The 23,934-nt window shown below is 50.7% G+C and overlaps 3 protein-coding genes across 3 annotated transcripts; 2 read left to right on the plus strand and 1 right to left on the minus strand.

The window, feature by feature from the left end:
* Positions 1-1,425: 1,425 nt before the first annotated feature.
* Positions 1,426-4,471, minus strand: UBL5 (ubiquitin like 5). Its single transcript, XM_074935251.1, has 5 exons — positions 4,380-4,471; positions 4,210-4,274; positions 3,618-3,701; positions 2,541-2,578; positions 1,426-1,941 (listed from the first exon to the last, which is right to left on the minus strand). Exons 2-5 carry the CDS (start codon positions 4,263-4,265, stop codon positions 1,898-1,900), a joined length of 222 nt encoding a protein of 73 aa, XP_074791352.1. The 5' UTR covers positions 4,266-4,274; positions 4,380-4,471; the 3' UTR covers positions 1,426-1,897.
* A 24-nt stretch (positions 4,472-4,495) lies between these two features.
* FBXL12 (F-box and leucine rich repeat protein 12) lies at positions 4,496-11,506 on the plus strand. The gene is made up of 3 exons (XM_074935252.1): positions 4,496-4,607; positions 5,329-5,401; positions 7,035-11,506. Exons 1-3 carry the CDS (start codon positions 4,510-4,512, stop codon positions 7,806-7,808), a joined length of 945 nt encoding a protein of 314 aa, XP_074791353.1. The 5' UTR covers positions 4,496-4,509; the 3' UTR covers positions 7,809-11,506.
* Positions 11,507-16,442: 4,936 nt separating this feature from the next.
* LOC141975168 (hepatic lectin-like) lies at positions 16,443-22,389 on the plus strand. The gene is made up of 6 exons (XM_074935369.1): positions 16,443-16,535; positions 18,893-19,000; positions 20,388-20,462; positions 21,031-21,182; positions 21,688-21,800; positions 22,173-22,389. Exons 1-6 carry the CDS (start codon positions 16,493-16,495, stop codon positions 22,306-22,308), a joined length of 627 nt encoding a protein of 208 aa, XP_074791470.1. The 5' UTR covers positions 16,443-16,492; the 3' UTR covers positions 22,309-22,389.
* Positions 22,390-23,934: the final 1,545 nt, after the last annotated feature.

The raw sequence follows: 23,934 nt of genomic DNA on the forward strand, positions 1-23,934 counted from the left end.
CGCCTCGGCCTCCCGTTGGCGGAAGGGAGACCGAGGCCCCACCCCCGCTGGCTCCCATTGGTTCAGAGACAGCTGAGGTCCCGCCCCCGAGCCAGCCCCTGTCTCATTGGCGGAGAAGATCAGTGATTGGCTACAGGCGACAGGCCGCAATGATCCCGGAAGCGATTTCGGAGTCTCAGGACCACGTGACGGGGACGGAACCCGGGGAGGGACAAGGCGAGAACGCCACAGCCAGCTGCTCTGGGGGGTTCCTGTACCGAGGCACGTGGGGAGGTGGTAGTAGCTTGCAGTACGAACTAAAGATGAAAAGTGGCTGTTTGGTGTTAGAAGGGGCATCACATGACTATTAGCAAGCACGTGTTTTCCCCAAAATACACCCGGAAGCATTATCTTTCTAAAATTTTAAACAAATTTCTAGCCTTAGAAAACATCTTGGATTCAGGATGAAAAGCATCATGGGAGAAGTGCTATATGTTTGTTTGGCCGTTAAATTGGTTTCCATTTTTGTTTTGTGAACTGCTAGGTGATCTTTGATTCTCGTTTCATGTTTTCTACACAGAGCAGCAGGAAGGAACTCCATTGATGCATAATTAAAAAGAGCTCAAAGGGATGAATAACCAAAATTTAGAAGACAGGGGGAGAAGTCAGTACAGGTAAAACAGAGGGAAGTGAAGCACCAAAGGTCCAGGCGATGGAGCAGCTCCAGGCAATGAGATAGGAATTCAAGAAGATATTTCAGGTTGTGCAACTGAGGATGCAATTGGTTCGTTATCCCAGTAGAGGTACAAGGCTTGAATAGAGACTGGGAGTGGCTAAGTCATTATGCAAGGTTACCTATTTCCCCTTGTTTTTTCCTACCCCCCCCCCCCCCCCACGTTCCTGTTAAACCCTGGATTTGTGCTGGAAGTGGCCCAGCTTGATTATCATACACATTGTAAGGAGAGTGGTCACTTTAGATAAGCTATTACCAGCAGGAGAGTGGGGTGGGGGGAGGTATTTTTTCATGCTTTGTGTGTATAAAAAGATCTTCTACACTTTCCACGGTATGCATCTGATGAAGTGAGCTGTAGCTCACGAACGCTTATGCTCAAATAAATTGGTTGCCACAAGTACTCCTTTTCTTTTTGCGAATACAGACTAACATGGCTGTTACTCTGAAAAGGACGTACAGGGTGGGTCTAGCTAAAATTATGCTAAAGGAGCCAGGAAAAGGGTGACAAGGGGATAAATATAACAGCTGTGAGAAGTCTTACCAGACAGATTTTACCATGGAAACCAGGAGACTGTCTGAATTAAGAATGAAGTCTATTATTACTATTGTTGTTCTTTGTTAAAGTGTTTCTTAATCAATTGCTCTCCTCTCACTCTTGCTGTCAATCATGTCTCATTGATGTAAATTTTCAGGATCCTAGCCAATCATTTACATTTAGGACTGAATGAACAGTTCCGAGAGGTTTTTTGGGTGGTGGGGGGAAGGGGTTGTGCTTGAAGGTTCAGTGAGAATGATAAGGTAGAGCATATATAAGGTTATAGTACCTACCAACACAGGATGCCCACAGCTTGGGCAGAAGCTGTTATAAAAACACACGTGATGGGAGTTGTGCATTAATTAGGGCTGCTGTGGTAATTACTGAGGAAGAGAGATTTCTTCTGACTTAAAAAGCCAGGAGCAGGACATTGAAGTTGTCAGGAGACATTTATTACAAACAATTTTTTAAAACAAAATCAACCTTCTTACAAGTTTGCGGATAGTTTTGTCATCAAAGCTAAAGACATCTGATAAAACTACATGCACGACTTGAGTGTTAATGTTTACCTTACGTGACATAAAGTTTAGAGACAAGTTTTGAATTAGAAAAGTGATGCCTGCCACATGCAACGGCAGCTAGAGTCAAGGCTACTGATAATATAACTCCAGGTTCATGCCATCATGGATTTCATCTGGAAGGAATGAGTTAAAGGAAATTTCACAGGAAATGCTCAAACTCAAATGGAAGCAGGCATTAAGTTTCTACCAGCTCACTAATTCAAAATAAACTACAGCAGCAAATTTATTCATTATGATACATTGTAGAAATTCTCAACAACAGAATTCTCCTTCCCACTTTACTACTAGTCCCAAATGGACAAGCTAAACTACTAGTGTTATGGAAGGGAACATGGGTCATATGAGACATTGTAAGCATCAATGCTGGAAACAGCAGTATCTTAACTCAGCAAATTAGTCCCCATCATATGCTACCCCACTCAATTTAGTAAGGGAGTTTTCCCTATAGATTCACCAGTTATCTTATGATGGCCTACCAATACCATCAGTCACCAGTACCCAAGTTGATAAGCAAGACCTCTGGTTTGTGACAAGCAACTATGTCAGATTAGAAAAGGTCTCTGTCTAGCTATGTATTTATGATGTGCCTGTCACTCCACTACTTAGGTTGTGGATCTTGTAAGTGATAACTGTCCCAGTCTTTATTTTAACTAGACAAACGGTTTCCCCAGAAGCTGCAGTTTACTTGGGCTATTCTAATGTTCAAGGATACAGTCTCCCAGTGATACATGGTCCTTGAAGATTGTGTACCTGCACAAACATTTTAAAAAGGAAGTTAGTCAAGAACAGAAGTGCAATACAAGAATTAACAAAAGGAAGTGTAGTCAATAAGAATAGAACAATTGTGATAGTACTCAAAGGTTTGCTTGTATCAGTTACTACATTAGAAAATCAGTCACTGAAATGTTACACAACAGGTTTCTGAAACCATGTTTTTTAACAAGTGCCAATCATGAATTCCATGGGGAAAGAGAAGAGACTGCCTGTGCGCAGTTACAGTGTTAAATATATAATAACTTCCCATACAGAAGTTAGAATGGCCATACTGGGTCAGACCAAAGGTCCATCTAGCCCAGTATCCTGTCTTCTGACAGTGACAAATGCCAAGTGCTTCAGAGGGACTGAACAGAACATGTAATCATCAAGTGATCCATCCCCAGTTAGGGGAACAGCAGGAAATTCTGAAATAAAGAGAGAACCAAGTAAAAATTTTGAGTCGAATGTCACCGCAGGTGAGAATATGAAGGAGAATTCACTCAGTAGCATTCATCCATAATTTGTCATTATTTACAAAGTTTAGACTGCTGGCCTGCCCCTGAGACTTTGTGGAGTGAGAGGTTTTAGTGGAGCCTCCAGGAACATTGGACAAGGGGGAAGGTACAGAACGTGAAACATCTGAGAATTAACAAATTCAGAACCTAAAAAGAAATCTTAAACGAACGCTCACTGGAAGTCGGCGCCACAGGCCTCCTCTCCCTAGGATCGCCCTTTCTGCTGCATTAAGATTTTGCATTCATATGCAGCTTTCCATCCCAGAGTGCATCACAAACTATTGAGACACATGATCTCGCATGCAGCCATCTCTGGATATGTGTGGGGGTGGACTGTAGCAAAAGACCGCATCAGACAGGCACCCACATGCAGGGAAGTGCACAGAGCTCAGTTTACCTGCCTTGGGCCGATGAAGAGCTAAAATGACCCTGAAATTTGTAACTCCCGGGGGTCCAAGTGCATCAAGCCAGCGAAGGTGTTTCCTTCCCTCGCCCCTGCCTTTCGTACACCCACTTACCATTTCTTCAGCACAATTTTGTCCCATCGGGTCCCAGTCTGAGCCGCGATGAGTTTCTTCAGGTCGCCGATCGTGTCCTCCGTGCTGAGCCCCGCGGTTAAGGAAACTACATTCCCGCCCACGGAGCGAGCGCCTGGACCGAGCCAGGACCCCCCCGCCCCGCCGAGACATAGCCCCCCCCGCCCCCCCCACGGAGCGAGCGCCTGGACCGAGCCAGGACCCCCCCGCCCCGCCGAGACATAGCCCCCCCCGCCCCCCCCACGGAGCGAGCGCCTGGACCGAGCCAGGACCCCCCCGCCCCGCCCCGCCGAGACATAGCCCCCCCGCCCCCCCACGGAGCGAGCGCCTGGACCGAGCCAGGACCCCCCCGCCCCGCCCCGCCCCGCCGAGACATAGCCCCCCCCACGGAGCGAGCGCCTGGACCGAGCCAGGACCCCCCCGCCCCGCCGGGGCGAGACAAAGACCGCCCGCCCCGCCCCCGCACGGAGCGAGCGCCTGGACCGGGCCAGGGCCCCCCCGGGTGAGACATTGACCCCCCGGAGCCGCCGGGCCGGGCCGAGCCGAGGCGCTGCGGGCAGCGCCCGCCGGATACTTGCATTTCACGCGGACTTTCTTGCCCAGCCGGTCGTTGCAGACAACTTCGATCATGCCGCCGGCCTGGGGGGAGGCGAGAGGCGTGAGGGGGGGGTCCCTTCCCGGGGCGGAGCCAGCCCGGGCCGGGGGGGAGACCCCGACCCCGACCCCCCCGCCCCCGGCACCTACCGCCGCGCTCGCTGCCTGTCAGTCCCGTGGAGAGCGCTGCCGAGGCTGACCCGGAAGCGGAAGTGCTCTGTCAACGGCCGGAAGTCAGGGGCCTGGGGCCGGGATGACCCGGAAGCGGAAGTCTCTGGCGATGGCGGCGGTGGCTGGGGGCCTGGGGGCGCTGCCCGACTCCCTGCTGCTGGAGATCCTGCGGCTGCTGCCCCTGCACGAGCGGCTGCGCGGGGCCCGGTGAGGGCGCAGCCCCCCCTTGGCCCGGCCCCCCCTTCTCGCTCAGCCCGCCCCCTTACCCCCTCCTTAACCCCCCTTCTCCAACCCCGGCCCGGCCCGGCCCGCCCCCTTTCCCCCCCCAGCCCGGCCCCCCCTTCTCTCTCAGCCCGCCCCCTTTCCCCCTCCTTAACCCCCCTTCTCCAACCCCGGCCCGGCCCGCCCCCTTCCCCCCTCCTTAACCCCCCTTCTCCAACCCCGGCCCGGCCCGCCCCCTTTCCCCCCCCAGCCCGGCCCCCCCTTCTCTCTCAGCCCGCCCCCTTTCCCCCTCCTTAACCCCCCTTCTCCAACCCCGGTCCGGCCCGCCCCCTTCCCCCCCCCGGGGGCGGCTCGGCCCCCCCAACCCCTTCTCCCCAGCCCGGCCCCGCTTTCCCCCCCGAGTGGCTCGGCTCCCCCGGCCAAGCCCGCTCTCTTCTCCCCCCCGTGATGGGGACCCCCCCACACACAGGGGCGCCTCGGCCCAGCCCGCACCCTTCCCCCCCCACGATGGGGAGCCCCCTCCCAGGGCGGTTGGGTCCAATCCTTGCCTGCCCCCATGATGGGGATTCCCCCACACAGGTAGTTTGGTCCAGGGGGCGCCTCCATGCCCCCCCCAGGTGGGTGAGCTCCTTCCCTGTGCCCCCCACAAAACTGAGCATGGATGCTGCTGCTGGGATCGTAACTTGGCCTGCTGCTGTCCCCACAGGGTCTGCAGACGCTGGCGTAGGCTGGTACAGGACAAGATGCTCTGGAGACATGTGGATTTAATGCCCTACAAGGTACCAGCCCAGCTGTGTCCCTGCAGCGTGTCTCCCACTGGAGACCACTCCAGGGGGCTGATAAAGGCTGTCCCAGGAGAAGGGGCAGAGGGGCCTGTGGGGACCAGACACTTGCATCGGGGAATCAACATGAGATGGTGAATGAGAGAAGGAAGAGGAGAAGCTAGGAAGATATCCCAGGGGCAGATCTTGTACATATGGGGCAAGGGCGGTGGGGGCAGGGGAGAGGGAGCTGCGTAGCGGAGGTTAGCGTTAGATGGGCAGAGAGGCCATGAGATCAGCTGGGCCAGTTTCTGAAAAGCATTTAAAACCAGGAGGGTTGTTTTAAGCAGGTCTCTAGAGTCAGGGGTGGTGTCTGAGGACAGAGACTGTGTATGTGGAGGAGAAGGCAGCCACAGCATCTGACATGTGCTGGAGCGTGGAGAGCAGAGGCTGAGGTTGCTCACAGGGAAAGGAGCTGTAGCAGTCAGGGTAAGAGGAGATATACTGCAGGGTCGTGCCTGTGGCTTACCCTACAGGTGTGGAGTACAGTAACTCCCCACTTACCGTCCTCTCGCTTAACATTGTTTCGACCTTACGATGCTGCTCAGTTACAGAACATGCTCCGTTTAAAGTTGTGCAATGCTTCGCTACAACGTCGTTGGACTGCCTGCTTTGTCCACAGCTGGCAGCCCCCCTATCAGCTCCCCTATGCCCCCCCCAAAGCGCTGCCCACCTGCTGTCAGAGCCCGCGGATCAGCGCCTTCCCCCACCTGCTGCCCGTGGCAATCAGCTGGCTGGCGGCATTCAAGAGGGAGAGGGGAGGAGCGAGGACTCTGCGTGCAGGCTCCCGCTCCCTCCCCTGCCTCCTGAATGCCGCCAGCCAGCTGATTGCCGCAGACAGGAGACAGGGGAGGGAGGGGGGAGGCCATGCACCGTGTCCTCGCTCTTCTCTCCTGCCCCCTGAATGCCGCAAGCCAGCTGATTGCCGCGGGCAGGAGGCAGGGGAGGGAGGGGGGAGGCCGTGGACTGCTCCTCACTCTTCTCTCCTGCCTCCTGAACACCGCAAGCCAGCTGATTGCCGTGGGCAGGAGGCGAGGGAGGGAGGAGGAGCTAGGATGCAGTGTGCAGAGTAAAGGAGGAGGAGGAGGAGGGAAGAAGAGGTGAGTTAAGGGTGGGGGCTTGGGGGAAGGGGTGGAGTGGGTGGGCCGAGGGTTGAGTCCCCCGCCCCTGGTACTTGCAGAGTAGGGGAAGCTGCTGCTGCGCAACGTGCTTCTCCTAGCCTCCTTGCCTGACTCATTGTCCCCAGTGCCAGGGGCTGTGCCTGTGTGGGGTAAGGGGGGGCACCTCCCAACTATAGTACTGTACTGTATGGCAAAAAAATTTCCCTGGAACCTAACCCCCCATATTTACATTCATTCTTATGGGGAAATTGAATTCGCTTAACATCGTTTCACTTAAAGTCACATTTTTCAGGAACATAACTACAACATTAAGTGTGGAGTTACTGTATCTTCCTTTTAGATGAATGGGAAAGATATATATGAAGAAGAGCAGGGATGGGCCTTTCCTTGCTCATTTACTGCTTCTGTTGAGTTTGTTCCCTGTCTTGTCAAGGTGCTAAGTGCTTTGTTGCTTGCTCTCTTGTGCTCAGATCAGCTCCAAGATCCTGTGGCACCTGCTAAAGCAGTACCTGTGCAATAGCCTGAGGATACTGAAAGTGAGAGGAGCTCTCTACTCAATGAGAAAGCATGAGTTCCTTTCCCCAGCGCTTTTCCAGGCACTCGGGAAGCAGTGTCCCAGCCTCCATCACCTGTGCCTGACCCAGGCTGACCTCCGTCGGCTCCCATATGACTGTATACCATCTTCTCTAAAGAGCATGAAGCTGAGCTGGTGTGAGATTCCTACTGTGTGGTTCCAAAGATCTGCATCTCCAGAGACTCCCAGAGTCCTGCCACAACTGCAGCATCTCATGATCCATAACGTCTCTGCCTTTTCTGATCAGCATCTGCTTAACGTCTCATCTCAGACCAGCCTAAGGACACTGAAGCTCTCTGAAACCTACCGGCTGACAGACGCTGGGATTCAGAGGGCAGCTCCATATCTGGAGGACCTGGAATGCCTGGTTCTGCGCAAATGTGTCATTGCAGATGCTGCTGTTCACGTCATCGGGCGTCACATGAAACAGCTCCGCTCTTTGGAATTCAGCAACACTTGTTCTATAACAGATGCAGGCCTGGCTTGTTTAGCAGCCTTGAAGTGTTTGGAAACCCTCCGCCTCGAGTCCAGATTTAAGCTTTCCCCTGATGCCATTGTTGCTGTGTGCCAGGCACTCCCCCAGTTAAGGAATCTCAATTTAGATGGGAGTGACTTGGAAGACCAGGAAATACGTAAAATTCAGGCAAGTTTGCCAAACTGCCATTTCTGATGTGTTCCCTGACCCGCGCTCTGAGGCGAAACGTTAACAATGGGGAGTTGTATGGAACGCACGAGGGTGAGCTGTGGGGTGTTCACCCCCCTGAAATAACTCCCAGAATTGCTGCTTCTGGTCAGGGTTGTACTCCCAGTGGCCGTTGCATTTATCTGACTAAAACAATTAGGTGAGCAGTGTAGGATGAGAACCATCCAGACAGCTTGTGTCACCTGAAAACAGGCCAGCAGAAATTCAGTTCTGCCGTCTGATTGGCTGGGCTCCTGAAGTGACCCCTCACCTTCTCCTACTAAGAAAATAGCAAGGCCCGGTGAATGGGTGGCATATGAGGAACGGTGGCCCTATGAGCTTATTTAGATTAGAGGCAGTTTGGCCGCAGGGGGTTTCTCTTTTAAGTTTAACCCTGTCTCACATTAAACATCAGGCAACAGGTAAACTATCCCCAAGCACAAGGGAGTAAGTCAGCTGTCATCCTGATGCACAAAAGGGTTTGTCTACCCAAACCTTGGACTCTAGACCAAATTTAACTCAGGTCAAAAGGCATTAGCCACATTGGTGTGCTGTGAGCATACTCCAAAACATGCCTAGTAGGAAGTGGACAAAGGATTGTGCAAACACACATTTTAAATGCAGGGAACAGAACCTCTGAGGGGAAAGAAGCCATCACGTCTATTTCACAGACACCAACCATGTGCCACGCAGGTCGGTGCATGTGCGGCTGTGCTTGTGTCCTGTCCCGCGGGGTGGAGTGGTGGGCATTCTGCTGTGACCCCAAGGGTACGTGGAATGGGGGAGGGGAGTATAAGGAGGTCCCGGAATGCATTTGTCTGTGTGCTGCAGGGGGAGGCAAGCACACACTTGTTCAGCCTCAAGTTCAGTCAGAGACCACAGCATATCTGTGTGCTCCTTGAGGAGCACCATCATTGCTACCTCTCTGCTTCTTCTGTCCTCGCTATCACTCTGCATTCTGTCCCTGAGCGTCACCCTCCAAGCCTGGAATCTAACACAGCAGAACCTTATGGGACCTCCTGCAACATGTCTTCCCTTGTCCTTGTCTTTCTCCTGCTGTCTGGCCCAGCCGGTCTGCCAGTGTGGATGGAGAGACCTTCAAGGCCACGTTTGCAGCTGCAAAAGAAACAGTGGACAGAGTGTTTGCTTCAGTATTGCAGGCACACATCTGCAGAGGTACTATTGTGAATGCATTCACGGCCCTGGATCCCCACAAGTTACAAGCACAACATTCTCACTTCTCCTTAGGATCCATAGAGCTGGGAAGCAGTCCCAGGCATGATGAGTACATACTGGGGGGCAGGGCGAGTTGGGACTATAAGTTGGGGTAGCTCACGGGCATCAGTATAAGCAGATGGGGCAGTTGAGCTGAATACTGTCACTGTTTCCCACAGGCAGTGGAGACTTTATCGTGTATCTTGCTCCTGAAGGTAACAGAGGCAGAAAGGAAACGGCTCCTGCACGCGTCCGGCTGCTGTTAGTCTGTGTGCTGCAATGATGCCTGCCGAATTAATTGCTGAGTGGCGTGGGAAAGTGTCCTGCCACGGCAGAAGAAGTAAGGCAGCCCTCCCCAGAAACCTTCGGCAGAGGATTGCAACCTACTTCCAGGAGAGTTTCCTTGAGGTCTCTGTAGAGGACACATGGGACATCCCGGTGCACGTAAACAAACTTCCACGGGGCCCCCCTCTGTCTAACTGTACAGGAGAATGAGAAGCAGATAGCAACTCTACCTCTATGGTTATTTCACTATCTCTTCTAACCTGATTAAAAACATGAACAGATGTGTGCCTGCAATACTGAAGCAAACGTCATACTTACCAGAGGTTCCTTTCCCTGAATCAGGCTTGCTGGTGCTGGATGATAGGGACCAGCTCAACTGCTCTGGTGTCAGGAAGAGGTCCTGGCTTGCCACACCACTTGATCCCTCGGTTGCCTGTCCCCCACTCTCCTCCTACTGCTGTTCCTCATCCAACACCTTGTACTCAGGGTTCACTCCATTGGTCATAGAATCATAGAATATCAGAGTTGGAAGGGACCTCAGGAGGTCATCTAGTCCAACCCCCTGCCCAGAGCAGGATCAATCCCCAGCTAAATCATCCCAGCCAGGGCTTTGTCAAGCCTGACCTTAAAAACTTCTAAGGAAGGGGATTCCACCACCTCCCTAGGTAACGCATTGCAGTGTTTCACCACCCTCCTAGTGAAAAAGTTTTTCCTAATATCCAACCTAAATCTCCCCCACTGCAACTTGAGACCATTACTCCTTGTCCTGTCATCTGCTACTACTGAGAACAGTCTAGAGCCATCCTCTTTGGAACCCCCCTTCAGGTAGTTAAAAGCAGCTATCAAATCCCCCCTCATTCTTCTCTTCCGTAGACTAAACAATCCCAGTTCCCTCAGCCTCTCCTCATAAGTCATGTGTTCCAGACCCCTAATCATTTTTGTTGCCCTTCTCTGGGCTCTCTCCAATTTCTCCACATCCTTCTTGTAATGTGGGGCCCAAAACTGGACACAGTACTCCAGATGAGGCCTCACAATCAGCAATGTTCAATAGAGGGGAACGATCACATCCCTTGATCTGCTGGCAATGCCCCTACTTATATACCCCAAAATGCCATTGGCCTTCTTGGTGCATGACTCTCACTACTCCAAAGTATTCCACAGGGCCCTTGGGGGGTGCTGGGCTTGCCGCCAGTGATGCCATGCAGCTCATTGTAGAAGCAGCGTATCTGGCTCTGCACCTGAGTAGCTGTTCGCCTCCCTTGCCTTCTGGTGTGCCTGCCGCAGCTCCTTGATTTTCATGTGGCACTGCTGCGTTTCCCTGTTGTAGCCCTTCTCCACCTTGTCCCAAGCCATCTGGCCATAGATACCTACATGTCTGAGGCTGGATCGGAGCTGTGCCTGCACGGTTTCTTCTCCGCGGAGACCCAGGGGATCCAGCACATCCTGTGCGTTCCAGGCAGGAGTGTGTTTGCTGCGTGGAACCAGCGAGGTCAATTGGGCAGATGCTAGGTGAGCTCTCCATGCTGAGCAAACAGGAAATGGGATTTCCAAAATTCGCAGGGCTTTAAAAGGTATGTGGCGAGTACCTGGCCACCAGACAGTGGAGTTCAAAACAGTGACCAGGGCGGTAGTGGTGTGGCATTGTGGGACACCTCCTGGAGGCCATTAAAGTTGACGTAATTAACACAGTGTCTACACTGACACTGTATCGTTGTAACGATGTTGACTTAAGTGCTACGCCTCTTGTGGCGGTGGAATTATTAAGCTGACGTAGCGGGTGATTTACTTCGTCAGGAGCATCATTATAGGGTAGATGCTGACCGAATAAGAGCAACGTAAGCCACCTTGCGTTGACCTGTAGCATAGACCGAACCCAAATGTATGTGAATAACTAAAGCATAGATCTCAGGTATTATATTTGAATAATATTAGCAGGCTGCCAGCAGCCAGATCCTGCACCTGGTTTGTTGGGTTACATTGCTGTGCATGGCTGCTTGTGCCTTCTATTGTTTAAATACTCCCTCCTCTTTACCTGCTGTTACAAAGCCCTGAGTTCATGTTAGCAAGTTTGGGCTGATGTTAAAACAGTAGCTGTTTGAAGTTTCCATTCTGGGACACACTGAGGTTTTGAATCTGCTGAGTTGTTATCTGTAATTAAATGTAAAATGTATTTATAAAATAAAAATGCTTTTAGATCTGTAAAGTCGTCTCATGCTGTCAGATTTTGACTGAAAAGTGGCAACAGTCGACGTGTGGTTTTTAACATATCAGTGATACTGCTTGTGTTGTATGGAGAGACCCATTTCTTCCCCCTTCACCTGCAGCCCCACCCTTTTCTGTCCCTTCCCTGGGGCCCCATTCCTGTTCTATCTAGTGTCCCCCCATTCCACACACCCCCAGTGCAGCCTCGCAACCCATTTGGTACTTTCTGCACCCCCGCTTCCCACTGCCCTAAAACTAGAGAAGGGCTCTGTCTGTCCCTCCCCCCCACCAGGGCCCCAGGCCACAGCAAGGAGTGAGAGCTCCCCCAGCCCTGAGGCTGCGGCAGGTAGCAAGAGCTCCTGCAGGCCTGGGGCCACAGCAGGGTCCCAATGCAAGGGCTTCCCCCACCACTCCCTGCGCTTCTGTGAGGGACCAGGGTCGGGGCTCTGGGGCTTCTCCTGTCCCACCTGGCGCTTCTGCCAGAGAGTGGGGTTGGGGTGCTGAGGGCTTCCCCCGCACCCACCCACCCAGCTTCCCCCATCATGCCCGCCCGGTGCTGCTTCCAGGGAGTGGGGTCAGGGCGCAGGGTCTCTGGGGCCCCCAAGTTGGCCAGGGCCCCTGGACATGGGCCCCATAGGCCCAATGGCTAATCCGCCACTGCCCCCTTTCTAGACTGAAAGCACCTTGTCTAATGGGCGCTATCAAGGTGTAACTACATTTGAAATACAGATACATAGTCAATATTCATAGTTTGATACAAAAATGATAACATGCACACAAATCATAACTTTTCCAATGACACATCACATGACTTGCACAATATACATCATAATTATGTCATAATCATATCATAATATCACTGTGAAGAATATGGGGTTCAGTGCCACACCCAGGAAGCATCATAAATATCTTTTAAAAATTGGCTCCAGAGGAAAGGATTGTGACAAATGTGAGCTCCGTAGTGAGACGTCTCTTAACAACAACTTGTCTTCTCTGGTTAAACCTTTGGGTTTACAGATAGGTGCTGTCCATACCTATACAAGTCAATTAATCTTTAACAGCTGGGCAGCCTTCTGCCATGGGACAGAAGAGCCAGCTGGCCCTGCTTAGAATACAGAAGTGCATGTGATGAGTTTATAACTAACGTTAATCACAGTGAATAGATGCCATGATGTAGGCCCAGTGAAAGGTCTGGCATTCGCAGTATCACCGGATCCAACTCTCTCTCTGAATGCCCCTCCAACCCACTGGCCTGTGATTTTGATTCAAATTGCCATTTCTTTCCTGGCAAGATTGTCTGCTTGTCCGGCAGGTGCATGAGAAGAGAGTGAGACACAGCTGCTAAATTGGTGAATTCCCTAGTGTATTCATCAACTTGTGGTCTGGAAAATATATCAGACGGGCTAACTTCTCAGTTAAGCCTCCCATCGCGGGCCTGTGTTTTTATATAAACAACAAATTTGTCTAATCGGCTGTTTTCCTCCTTTCAAGGTAAAGGTTGTGCAAGAAGCTTTTAGGTCAAACAACAAACCGGGAAGGCACTGAACCCATGTGATGAAATCCACTGTGCATCTTGGCAACAACTGCCCTGCGGGCCCTGGGCTGACATTGTGTCTTTGTGCTCATACACAAATATGACCAGTGCACAATTCAGGGAAATAGTGGTGAGAGCCCCAGCCCTGCACTGGGAATGGTTCCAAGCCTGTTTGTTTAATACCTGCTGAGACTCACTGTCCCCTTGGTGCCAGCTGGCAGAGGGCACAGAGGGGGTGCATAGGGTTTCAAGGATTCTCTGGGTCAGGCATATGCATAGTAATTCACCAAAGGGTGGCATGTGAGGTCTCTCCTGAAAGCTCACTGGTCATAATCACAGTGAAATGTATGTAAGCATATTATATACAAAGTTATGTATTCATACTGAAATGTGGGTTCTTCGGGTGTGTAAGTTAAGACAGGTTACTAGAAGGCGGTAAGTTCTGGTCAGGCAGGGGATAGTAGACATTTATCTCCCTAAGTGGTCATAGTATATTGCATATCTTACAATATAAGTCTATTTGCATATGGAGCTACCAGCTAATCAAGATTTCAAAGTCTACAGGAAATCACAAAATCTACAAGAAGGAACACAGTGAAGAGTTAGTCTGGTATATCCGGAGACCGCAAGGAGATACAAGGTATTCTTCACTGAGTAGCCAAGCTGAGTGTGTGGCTTGTTAAGTGAAAAGGGATTACAGCCTACTGGCTGAAAAATGCCGGTGCGCAATCCTAGAAGACAGGATAGTAACTAGTGAAGTCTTCTAGGTTCTAGAATGTGTGTTATCATTTTATGTTACTTGTCACCATTTGTTTCTAATACCTCTGCTTGCGATCATTGAAATCTCTGCTCTTTATTTAATAAACTTTCACCTGCTGTCCCTATTAACATATCTCTGTGCTGAATGTTAAGCAGAGTGTGATCTGAAGGGAAATGGGTAAGCTGGTGTGTACCATGTCTTTGGTAGCATGGAATCTGTGAATTCTGCAGGTGTCCAGTGGACCAGGGGCTGGTCGCTCCAGAGTGACACACAGGGATTAGAGTGTCTCTATCGCTAAACTGGAGAGAGAGCAGGGCCTGCGTAGGCCTAGAGGGGAGTGTCTCCATTGCCCATGGCTGGAGGGGTGTGTGGAGCTTACTCCGAGCTGGCACAGACAAGGCTTCCTCATGCTAAGCAGAGGTGGTAGCAAGGGGCCTCACAACCCGGGCACCCTGGGAAGCGTCACACCTATTGTTACATGTTTATCGCAAACACAAAGGTTTAAGCTAGAGTAAAGGCTGCAAGGAACTATGTTACCTTCCGTAGCGTCTGCCACTGGGGCATCTGGTCCTTTTTTAACTACAGACATGAAAACAAATTGGCAAAAATGAAAATCAAGAACACAGCAAAATCAGTCAGTCCAGCTCGTACCACAGTTCGATGGGGCCAGGCTGGGACTCTGGAATCTGTAAGTGCTGGAAATAGGGGTCCCCCCGGCTTGAAGTGGTTTCCATTACATACAGGGTTTACAGTTTGGTTCAGTGTCTCTCAGCACCCTCACTATAAAACATTGTTCCAGCCCCCTGAAGTGTTCGCTACAGTTACTAGCACTGGGATATTTGCAGTCTGCCAGCACCGTGTGCTAAACAGTGTAATTTAATATTTGTAAGTCCCAACTTGCCAGTTTCTGAACGGAGATTGTTTTCTATCCCAGGGCACCTGCGGGACGTGCACGTACAAAGCATGGAATGGCAAGGGAACAGCAATTCTACGTTTCATGTACTAACTACCAGACCGTTCAGCTGCAATAATGTATGGAGTCTGGGTATCACAGGAGTCCTAGAGCTGTGCTGGCAACTTGCCGAGACTGGAGATACCACTGTTTAGTCTATGTGAGCATCATATGACTTTGGGAAAGGCAGTTCTCCTTCTCTGTGCCTCTGTTTCCCCTCCCACCCGTTGTGTGCCTTGCCTGTTTAGAACGTAAGCTATGAGGGCAAGGACTGTCTGTTACTGTGTGTGTCTGTATGTCACCTGGCATAAAAAGGTTCCTATTTGAGACAGGATCTTTGGGTGCTACCACAGTACGAATAATGGCTAATAATAAACAGCACAAATATAGCCATATGTTAATGAGCATTATATCAAGAATTGCATTTGGACAGCGACTTTAAATGAATATAAAACATTCACTAGATGAATTGTGACTTAGCTGGAAGCAGTTAAATTTTACAGTGAAATACAGCACAGAAAAAAATGGAAGAATTCAAACAAACTTCCCAAGATTTCTCAAGGGGCAAGATTATTAAAGGCACAAGTGGTGGGTAGACAAATAACTCCTATTGCCTGTGAAAGGCATTTAGGCACCTAACTGCCTTTTGTGCTTAGTTATATCAGTAAATATTTTTTTAAAAATTACTCCTGAAAGATGAGCTATGGCCCATGTGTGTTTGTACTGGACACCGAGGTGTAAAATAAACCCAATGTCTTTGCAACAAGATGTCTTGGAGTCCAGAGACAAGTGACAATTGAGATCTCACAGTGAAAAGCGACTTGTTTTTCCAAGTTCCATCATTCAAAAATGTTGAGTGACCTCAAACGTTACAAATTATCATGAGACGCTTACTAAGCACGTGAGATTTGGGGCTCAAACGAAGCTTTTTTGAGAGTTGGAAAAGGGGTTGAAAGAGCACTTAGGACTTGATCCTCCTTTATCCTGCCCCTTTGTGCAGGCATTTATACCGTGCAAAGGGAGTGCAAGACACTACCGTTCTGATCTGATTGCATGTTGCACCAAATTAAATGACTGCACAAAGGGCAGGGGAATTGGGTACCTAGAACTGAAAATGCTTTAATTACAAAGTAAGGACGATAGCTCCATAATACATATATCTGTAGGACAATGATCAGCCTGGGATGCATTTTTATCTTCTTGTGTAAACATGTCCACTGGGACACCGCCGGTTCTGTGTGGAACAACTCTGCGAGTGCTTAGTAACTGCTTTCTAAAGACAAGAGTGCTGTGATTTTCTTCCAGAAAGAAGGTGCTGAGTTGTTGCTTTTGTGATCAAGCTGGTTTTTTCCTTACGTGCATGAGGGGAGCAGCTTCAGGAACCAGGCTTCTTGTATTTTTGCTCTTGCACAACTTAAAATTGACTAAGAGAGTTTTGAATAGAAAGAATGAGCTGGTTGGCCAACCAAGACCTTTTAGTCTGTTTGAGCAGAGGAGTTATCAGGACCACATTTGAAATGGAAGCAATCCAAACAGCCAGGGCTAGAGGACAAGTTGCCTGGAACATGGTGTGAGCACTGCAGGTTATACATTAATCTCTGGATTTAACATTCCTAGTGGAATTGTGAATTCTCTATTCTAGATATTTCTGGGAGCAGGGTTCCACTTGGCCATATTCTAAGGCCTTTTAAAGCCACCTCTGCCTCCCAGTCATCATTTACAGCATGGACAAAGAAAGGCTTCAAGATGAGCTGCGCATTTTTAGAGGTAAGCCCTCTTCCTTCCCTTCCATCCAATAGCTCAGGAATGGGAGGAAAGAGAGAAATGAGTCTCTGGACCAGATGAGTGGGCAGTCATGGGGTAAGAGGGAAGGTCCTCTCATGGATCGGTAGCTGGTTAAAAGATAGGAAACAAAAGGTAGGAATAAATGGTCAGTTTTCAAAGTGGAGAGCAGTAAATAACGGGGTCCCCCAGGGATCTGTACTGGGGCTGGGGCTGTGCAACATATTCATAAATGCTCTGGAAAAGGAGGTAAACAGTGAGGTGGCAAAGTTTGCAGAGGATACAAAATTACTTGAGATAGATAGGTCAAAAACTGACTGGGAAGAGAGACAAAGGGATCTCACAAAAATGGCTGACTGGACAGGAAAATGACCGATGACATTCAGTGTTGACAAGTGCCAAGTAATGCCCATTGCAGAACAGAATCCCAACTCTCCATACAAAATGGTGAGGTCTAAATTAGCTCTTACTATTCAGGGGAGAGATCTTGGAGCCACTGTGGGGAGTTCTCTGAAATCATCCCCTCCATGTGCAGCAGCCGTCAGAAAAGGCAACGGGACGTTAGGAACCATCAGCAAAGGGAGAGAGAATAAGGCAGAAAATAGCATCATGCCTCCGTATAAATCCATGGTACGTCCAGACCTTGGATACTGCCTGCAGGCTGGTCACCCCATCCCAAAGAGGATATATCAGAATTGTAAAAAGTACAGAGAAGAGCAACAAAAATGACGAGGAGGCTGGAACAGCTTCCATCTGAGGAGAGATTAAAAAGACCGGGACTGTCCGTCTTAGACAAGAGACGACTAACCTGGGGGGGGATACGATTGCGCTCTAGCCAGCCGCAATGGGTGTGGAGAAAATGAGAAAGTGTCATTTACCCAGTCATGTAACACAAGAACCCGGCCTCACCCAATGCAATGAATAAGCAGCAGGTTTAAAACAAACATAAGGGAGTACTTCTTCATAGAACACAGTCAGTTGTGGAGTTCATTGTCAGGGGGTGCTGTGAAGGCCAAATGTATAACGAGGTTCAATAAAGAACTAGATAAGTTCATGGAGGATAGGTCCATCAGTGGCTATTAGTAAGATGGCCGGGGACAACCCCAGTTTTCTGGGTGTCCCTAAACCTCTGACTGCCAGGAGCTGGGACTGGACGATGGGATGGATCACTTGATAATTGCCCTGTTCTGTTCACTCCTTCTGAAGCACCTGGCACTGACCGCCATCGGAAGACAGGACACTGGGCTGGGTGGACCATTGGTCTGACTCAGTGTGGCCATTCTAGGAGTGTGCTCTCTGCTGCTGCTGAACAGATGCAGCAGAAAAATCTTTCCTCACCCTGACCTGCGAGAAGGGAGACGAGCGTCTCTGGCCAATTCAGTCTTTGGCCTCTCTGTTCTGACAGGCGGGCTAATTAGTGCTAATTGTGCTGGGCTGTTTGAGACGAGCCCTGCTGGGAGCTGTATTTTATGCTTTTCAATGAAAGGGAAATAGTTTGTTGGCCGGTGAGAGAAGGAAGTGGCCTTTCTATAGAGATGTTACTGCTTTGAATAAGACTCATGGGCCCTGATCTTCTGAAAGGACTGCGAGGGTCCGACTCAAGGCGCCTCAGAGGGGCTGGGTTGTTTCGGCACTCAGCATTGTCTGGAAACCGGAGCCCCCCTTAAGTTGTCTTAAACCGGTCACGACGTCCAGAATGTGCAGCCCCTCTCCAAAGGCTGAGTCACAGGCCTAATCGCCCTGGGATGAATTTGGAATGTTTGTTAAACATCAGTTAACGATGGGGAAAAAATAATCCTCTAGAGGGCACATGCTAAACAAAACTGTAACACTGGATACTTGGTCACAGTCTGAATGGAAGCTTAAACCCTTCCATTGTTCGTGATTATTACCAGCCCTTATAAGCAAGTTACGGTCATGAGAGGTGTGTCCCATGAATGGTTAGAAGCTTATAAGCTCTTTGGGGCAGGGCACGTCTCTCTGTTCTGTGTTTGTACAGCGCCTAGCGCAATGGGGCCTTGATACATGACTGGGGCTCCTAGGCGACGCCATAACACACCTAATAAATAACATACAGTGCCCAGCACACTGGGGTCCTGATCCAGGATCGGGGCTCCCAGACACTACTGTAGTGTGGCTAAGAAGAAAAAGCTGATAGATAGCTGTAAGTTGTAGTTATAAATGCCCTATCGACCTCTATACCAAGCAATTAACCATCTAATTTAGGGTTAATCAATTAACCCTTTTTAAACAATGAATGGGACCTTCCTGCAAAGCAGCACCAGAGCCGCTGCCAAACCTGTCAGTCTGCGACCCTTCGCAATCTTTCTTCTGTTCTAAAGACAGGATCTTCCTCCGGCAGAAGCTGAGATCCTCCCTCACAGTCTACGTGCTGCTGGCGCTTTCTTACCTGCTGATTGTCATCCTGTTTGTGGTGTCGCTCTCCAGAGGTACCTTGCGTGGGGCCTTCGGGAGTTGAAACGTTTCACGTCATTGATGAGGAAGGAAGTTGAGGGGACTCAGAGAGACGTGCTCAGAAGCCCTGGGGTCAAACCCTGATACTGAGTCCTTCTGTGTCCTTGTTCTTCTTTGTCTTACCAGCAGCAAAGAGCTCACCCAAGATTCCCCCCGTGCTGGGTGCTGCATGGACACAGGGAGCCAGCCCCTGTCTTGCAGAGCTCTCAGGCTAAACTGACACAGGGTGGGAAGGGAAACAGGTACAGAGAAGGGAAGTAACTGCCCAGGCTCTCCCAGCAGGCCAGGGGTTGAGCTGGGAATAGAATCCCATCTCCTGAGTGCCACCCTGTCCCCTGCCTGTCCACCTCAGCAGCAGGGCCCTCGCCGTCTCTGTGTCTCCATTTCTCTCCAGCTGCAAAGTGGGGGTGGTATTGTACGTTGTTCTCTACCTGGCGAGGGGAGGCAGGTGAAGTGACTTTGAAGGTGTGGCGCTCTAGCATTGTTATAGAATGGGCTCTATTGATTATCTTCATCAATAAGGTAAATTAAAGCCTTGCTCAAAGGGAGGCTGGTGGGCGCAGGGGGCGGAGGGGTGGGAGATAAATTAGGTCAAACTTGTTTAACCCTTCCACTGCCTCACACTGAGGTCTTGTTGCTGGCGCTGGGGGTGCTCTGCCAGACATAGCTGGCACGCTGAGTACTAGCAAGAGGGTTACTCCGTCAGCACTCACCAGCCCCAAAAGGAGACACGTCCGAGCAGCCTTGGTCACACGGAACGTGGCCATAACCCCAGGGCCAGGCAGATCCCCAGAGCTTCATGTTGGGACTTTTCTGGGCGTGGATTTTTGCACTGAGGTTGTGCAAGTCTCTAGTCACCTTTCACGCCAGCACTGCTACGACAGCATAGCTACCCTAGTGCACCAATGCTTACTCTGGGGGACAAACCCTTGGAAACACCCACCGCAGCCTTTGCAAATCTGCCTGGAATTTCTGGTGCCCACTGGGGATTGTCTAATGGCATTTTTTTTCTTTGTGTATCCCAAGGTGTGTTTGTTTCCCACCAAACCTGTTAAATCCTGCTTCTTATTCCAGGCTGATCCAGGTTGTAAACCTGGGAGAATTAGTGCATTAAGGTGCCCAGATCACCTTGCCCTGTGATTGGCTGTAAGGGCATGGTTTTGGCTTTCCCCATGGAGTAAATAAGCCTCTTTGGAAGGCGTTTCTAGCACACGCAAGTGCTGGTGAGCTCACTGGGTAAAGGGTGTTGAAACCCAAAGATGACTCAATGTCACTCAGACATAACAGGGTGGCATCAGGGTCAGATAACCTGGCGTTCTCTCTCTCTCTCTCTCTCCCCCCCCCCCCCCGCCCTGATTTTAGTTTCAATGCTCTCTTCCCAACTTAATGAAATGCGCAAGGAGCTGAAAAGGAATAATTCCAGCAACGATTTCAAACGTAAGTGCAGGGCACTGCCCTGTGCCCCCTCCCCCCTGCTCCTCCCCAGCTCCCGACTCCTGCTGCCTCTGCTGTGTCCGCCCCAAGGTCCACTGCCCCTGCAGGAGCCTCTTCCATCCCATTTCCTCTTCCCGCCCCTGCCCTCGGCTCTGCCCACCTCGCTGGGTTGCCCTCCTGCGGACACCTCGCTCCTTCTGGCCACAGCTGCCACTCCCTGCTGTGATCATTCGTTGCAGAGTGTCTGTTCAGACTCTAACACCAGGGACCCTGCTGTAAGGTCCGTCCCCAAGCAGAAATTCTGGGGCTTTACCTCTTCTGATTTTCTTTGGCTCACGTCACCCTGCACACTGGGTGGGGTGGGGTCGTCCTAGCTTCTGAGCCATTTCCTTGCTTCGGAGCCTAGGCCCCAGCTTTCTCCTGTTTGTTAGACAGAAGCAAACCCCTGTAGAATTGCGACTGGACACCTCCAGCGATAACCACTGTCTTGGAAGTCAGGTCCTTGCAGAGCTGGGGTCGTGTTGTCATTTCCACACGTGTCTCTGACTCAGCTGGTCCCTCCCCTTTCCAGTGTTCCCGTGCGGAGCTGAGGCCCGGGAATGGGAATACTTCAGCGGGAAATGTTACTACTTCTCCTTGCATGCCACATCTTGGCAGAGGGCGAAGGAGCTGTGCGAGGAGGAGCATTCGTTCCTGGCCATCATTAACAGTCATGCCAAGCAGGTAAAGACGAGAGTCTGGGTGGAAAGCCCCTGAGCTCCTTTCTCATGGCTTGCCATCTCTCAGGGCCTCTCTGTCATTCCCGCATTCTTAGCACCCACAGGGAACTAGCCGCTTCCCCCACCTAACTCTGCAGCACCCTCCTGTGGGTCCCCATTGCTACACATATAACAACTCTTTGCTGTGGGTGGCCAGTGGGAATTGAACGTGGCTGAAAGCACAGGCTTCGACCACTTCAGCTGAAGGAGCAACTCCATTAGCAGTCCAAGGCTTCTGTGCTCTTTGTGCCAGCCACACAAAGGGGACGTCACTGAGACCCTGGCCCTGTGTGGTACATGCTGTTATGGGTCCCTGTAGTGGCAGAGCCCTGTGGGGTGTGTGACACATTGAATAGACATGGCTTCACCAGCCCCACTTCTGCTGTGATGCAAATGAAGAGTAAAATTGCACTGATCCTGGTAAAGGAGATGACTCTATGCTTCCTCCCCCCCTCCCCTTCCGGCTGCAGAATTTTATCATGTACAGGACACGCAACCAGCGCTTCTGGATCGGCCTCTCAGACCGGAATGCAGAAGGGGAGTGGAAATGGATCGACGGGAGCGACTCCACAACCGGTTTCACGTGAGTGTGGGGCTGACCCCTGCTGGCTACCGCTCTCCTTCTTCCTTAATGCTGCAGGCCTCCCTCTGCAGAACAGCCTCTGTGTCTGTTGAGAGAGCCCGAAGGCGTGGGGCTGGGCCACATCAGGGTAAAATCAGGTCATGGGAAGCCACATGGGGTGTTGACGTCCAACTTTCCGCGGTGTATAAGGCTGATGGTTTTCATCAGCAATGGGCCTACGCTTCAATCTCTGAGCCAACCGTCCCCCTAACTCCAGGAAACACCGGCTTCAAATCCCAATGGTGTGTGGCTCAGGCCCACCTCCTGCTTTGACCCCGCTCTGTCCCCTGCACCCCGTTCCTGCCACTCCAACTGTAGCCCTGCTGTGTTTAGGTACTGGAAGGAGGGGGAGCCCAACAACAGTGACCAGAACGAGGACTGTGCACACGTCTGGACCTATGGGGAGTGGAACGACGTGCATTGCACATACGAGTGCTACTACATCTGTGAAAAGCCTGCACCTCCGTGAGCAGAGACCGGACCAAAGCCACCTCCCAGCCACACTGCCTGAACCTGCAGGTCAGTGCAGAGAGCCAGTGCTGCCTCCTGGTGGTGACAGAGATGCAAGCCAAGGTCCAGCACTTTGACACTGTAAACATCATACTAATCTTTTTACTTTCCCCCGCTCTTCTGTTCTTAATTTATATTCCTTTTATCTTTGTGTCCACTTCCTGTCAGCTCCTCCATGGGTCTCTCTCAGCCGTTGGGTCAGTATCCTTGGGAGGACCCAGAAGGCACTTCTGATGCTAAAAGTCTGCACCTTTCCAGCTTGAGCCTAGGGCTGATCAAAAATGTTTTCAAACGAAGATGTTGAAAAGTTGCCTTCTTGAAACCAAATTTTAAAAATGAGTTTTCAAAATGTTCTGGGGTTTTTACTCCCCCTCTCCATGCCAATAAACGAAAAAAAGAGGGGAAATGGGTGAAAATGGGAAAAATTCAAAACCAAATATTTTGGGTCAAAAATTATTTTGGGGGGAAAAAAATGAAAGGAGGTTATGAAGTTTTCAAAACTAACCAAAATTTCAAAATCCATCCCACCCCCAAATTGCATCTGTTTTCAGTTTTCAATCAATTGGCTGTAACAGACTCACGTCCTCCGTGGGTTGGGCACCTCAGTAACATCCGGAGACTTGTGGGTCACGCGTGGGTGCACTTGGAAGGTTACAGGGAACCAATGTGCAGTGTCTGCTGAGAACCACAAGAGGCCGCAGTGGCAGCTGAGTCGTCCCTGTTTTCAGCAGGTGGAATAGTGAGAGCACAGGGCAAAGTTTGATGCAATCACGGGGGAAGTAGCCAGTTTAGGATCAATAAGAGCAGACACAGATTTATCCAGTGTGTGAGTCCCCGCCCTCAGGGAGTCAGACACAGTCACTAGGTATGGGGTGTGCCAGTTAATAGCATTTATAGCCATCTCTGCAAGCTCTGATCATAGGGTTAGAGGAATCATAGTGGGGATTAGGGAGAAATTCTTTCCCACTGTAGAGCTAGTTATACTGGCAGAGGGGAGGGTTGGCTTTTCCTTTGACGCAATGAGCAATGGCCACTACCAGAATAGATGGACCCCTGGTATGAGAAGGGATGATCCCAGACTAGCTGGGGCAGTGGCCCTCTCCGATATGAATCCTCTAATACTCCTCTATAAATTCAGAGTTAATGGCCACATCTGCAGCTCTGTTAGCTTCTGTGGATTTGTTAACTCCATAGGTGCTGGAACTAGGGGTGCTCCCACACCCCCTGGCTTGCCGCGGTTTCCATTATATGCAGGGTTTGGAGTTTGGCTCAATGGCTCTAAGCACCCCACTATACACATTGTTCCAGCCTCCCTGCACAACTCTGAGGTCTCTTCCCCCACCCTCCAAACCCTGGTGCTGTTTCCCCAGGAATTCTCTCTCTGTGGCATGTGACTCTCCTACTCCCTGCACGGGGAAAGCTCTGGGTCAGATCATTCTGGCGGCCGGGAAAGTCTCCAGCCGAGGGATGGTGACAGATACATATCTCTCCATCAGACATGGTTTGGTTCAGCTGCGGCGGGTCTGGAAATTATTTCCCTGTGAACAACTTCATTTCTGTCAACAGCCATCTTCGAAAAATGTTG

Source organism: Natator depressus, chromosome 20 (assembly GCF_965152275.1).
Source record: "Natator depressus isolate rNatDep1 chromosome 20, rNatDep2.hap1, whole genome shotgun sequence".
Classification (NCBI taxonomy): Eukaryota; Metazoa; Chordata; order Testudines; family Cheloniidae; genus Natator; species Natator depressus.

Excerpts from the sequence above, each read along its gene's own strand:
- FBXL12 (XM_074935252.1), top strand. The coding sequence starts at position 4,510 with ATGGCGGCGGTGGCTGGGGGCCTGGGGGCGCTGCCCGACTCCCTGCTG. Across the intron at positions 4,608-5,328 it reads GAGCGGCTGCGCGGGGCCCG|GGTCTGCAGACGCTGGCGTA; the intron begins GTGAGGGCGCAG and ends CTGTCCCCACAG. Across the intron at positions 5,402-7,034 it reads TGGATTTAATGCCCTACAAG|ATCAGCTCCAAGATCCTGTG; the intron begins GTACCAGCCCAG and ends TCTTGTGCTCAG.
- LOC141975168 (XM_074935369.1), top strand. The coding sequence starts at position 16,493 with ATGGACAAAGAAAGGCTTCAAGATGAGCTGCGCATTTTTAGAG. Across the intron at positions 21,183-21,687 it reads TTAACAGTCATGCCAAGCAG|AATTTTATCATGTACAGGAC; the intron begins GTAAAGACGAGA and ends TTCCGGCTGCAG. Across the intron at positions 21,801-22,172 it reads GACTCCACAACCGGTTTCAC|GTACTGGAAGGAGGGGGAGC; the intron begins GTGAGTGTGGGG and ends TGCTGTGTTTAG.
- UBL5 (XM_074935251.1), bottom strand. The coding sequence starts at position 4,265 with ATGATCGAAGTTGTCTGCAACGACCGGCTGGGCAAGAAAGTCCGCGTG. Across the intron at positions 3,702-4,209 it reads AAAGTCCGCGTGAAATGCAA|CACGGAGGACACGATCGGCG; the intron begins GTATCCGGCGGG and ends CGCGGGGCTCAG. Across the intron at positions 1,942-2,540 it reads CCATGTATCACTGGGAGACT|ATGAAATCCATGATGGCATG; the intron begins GTATCCTTGAAC and ends CATTCCTTCCAG.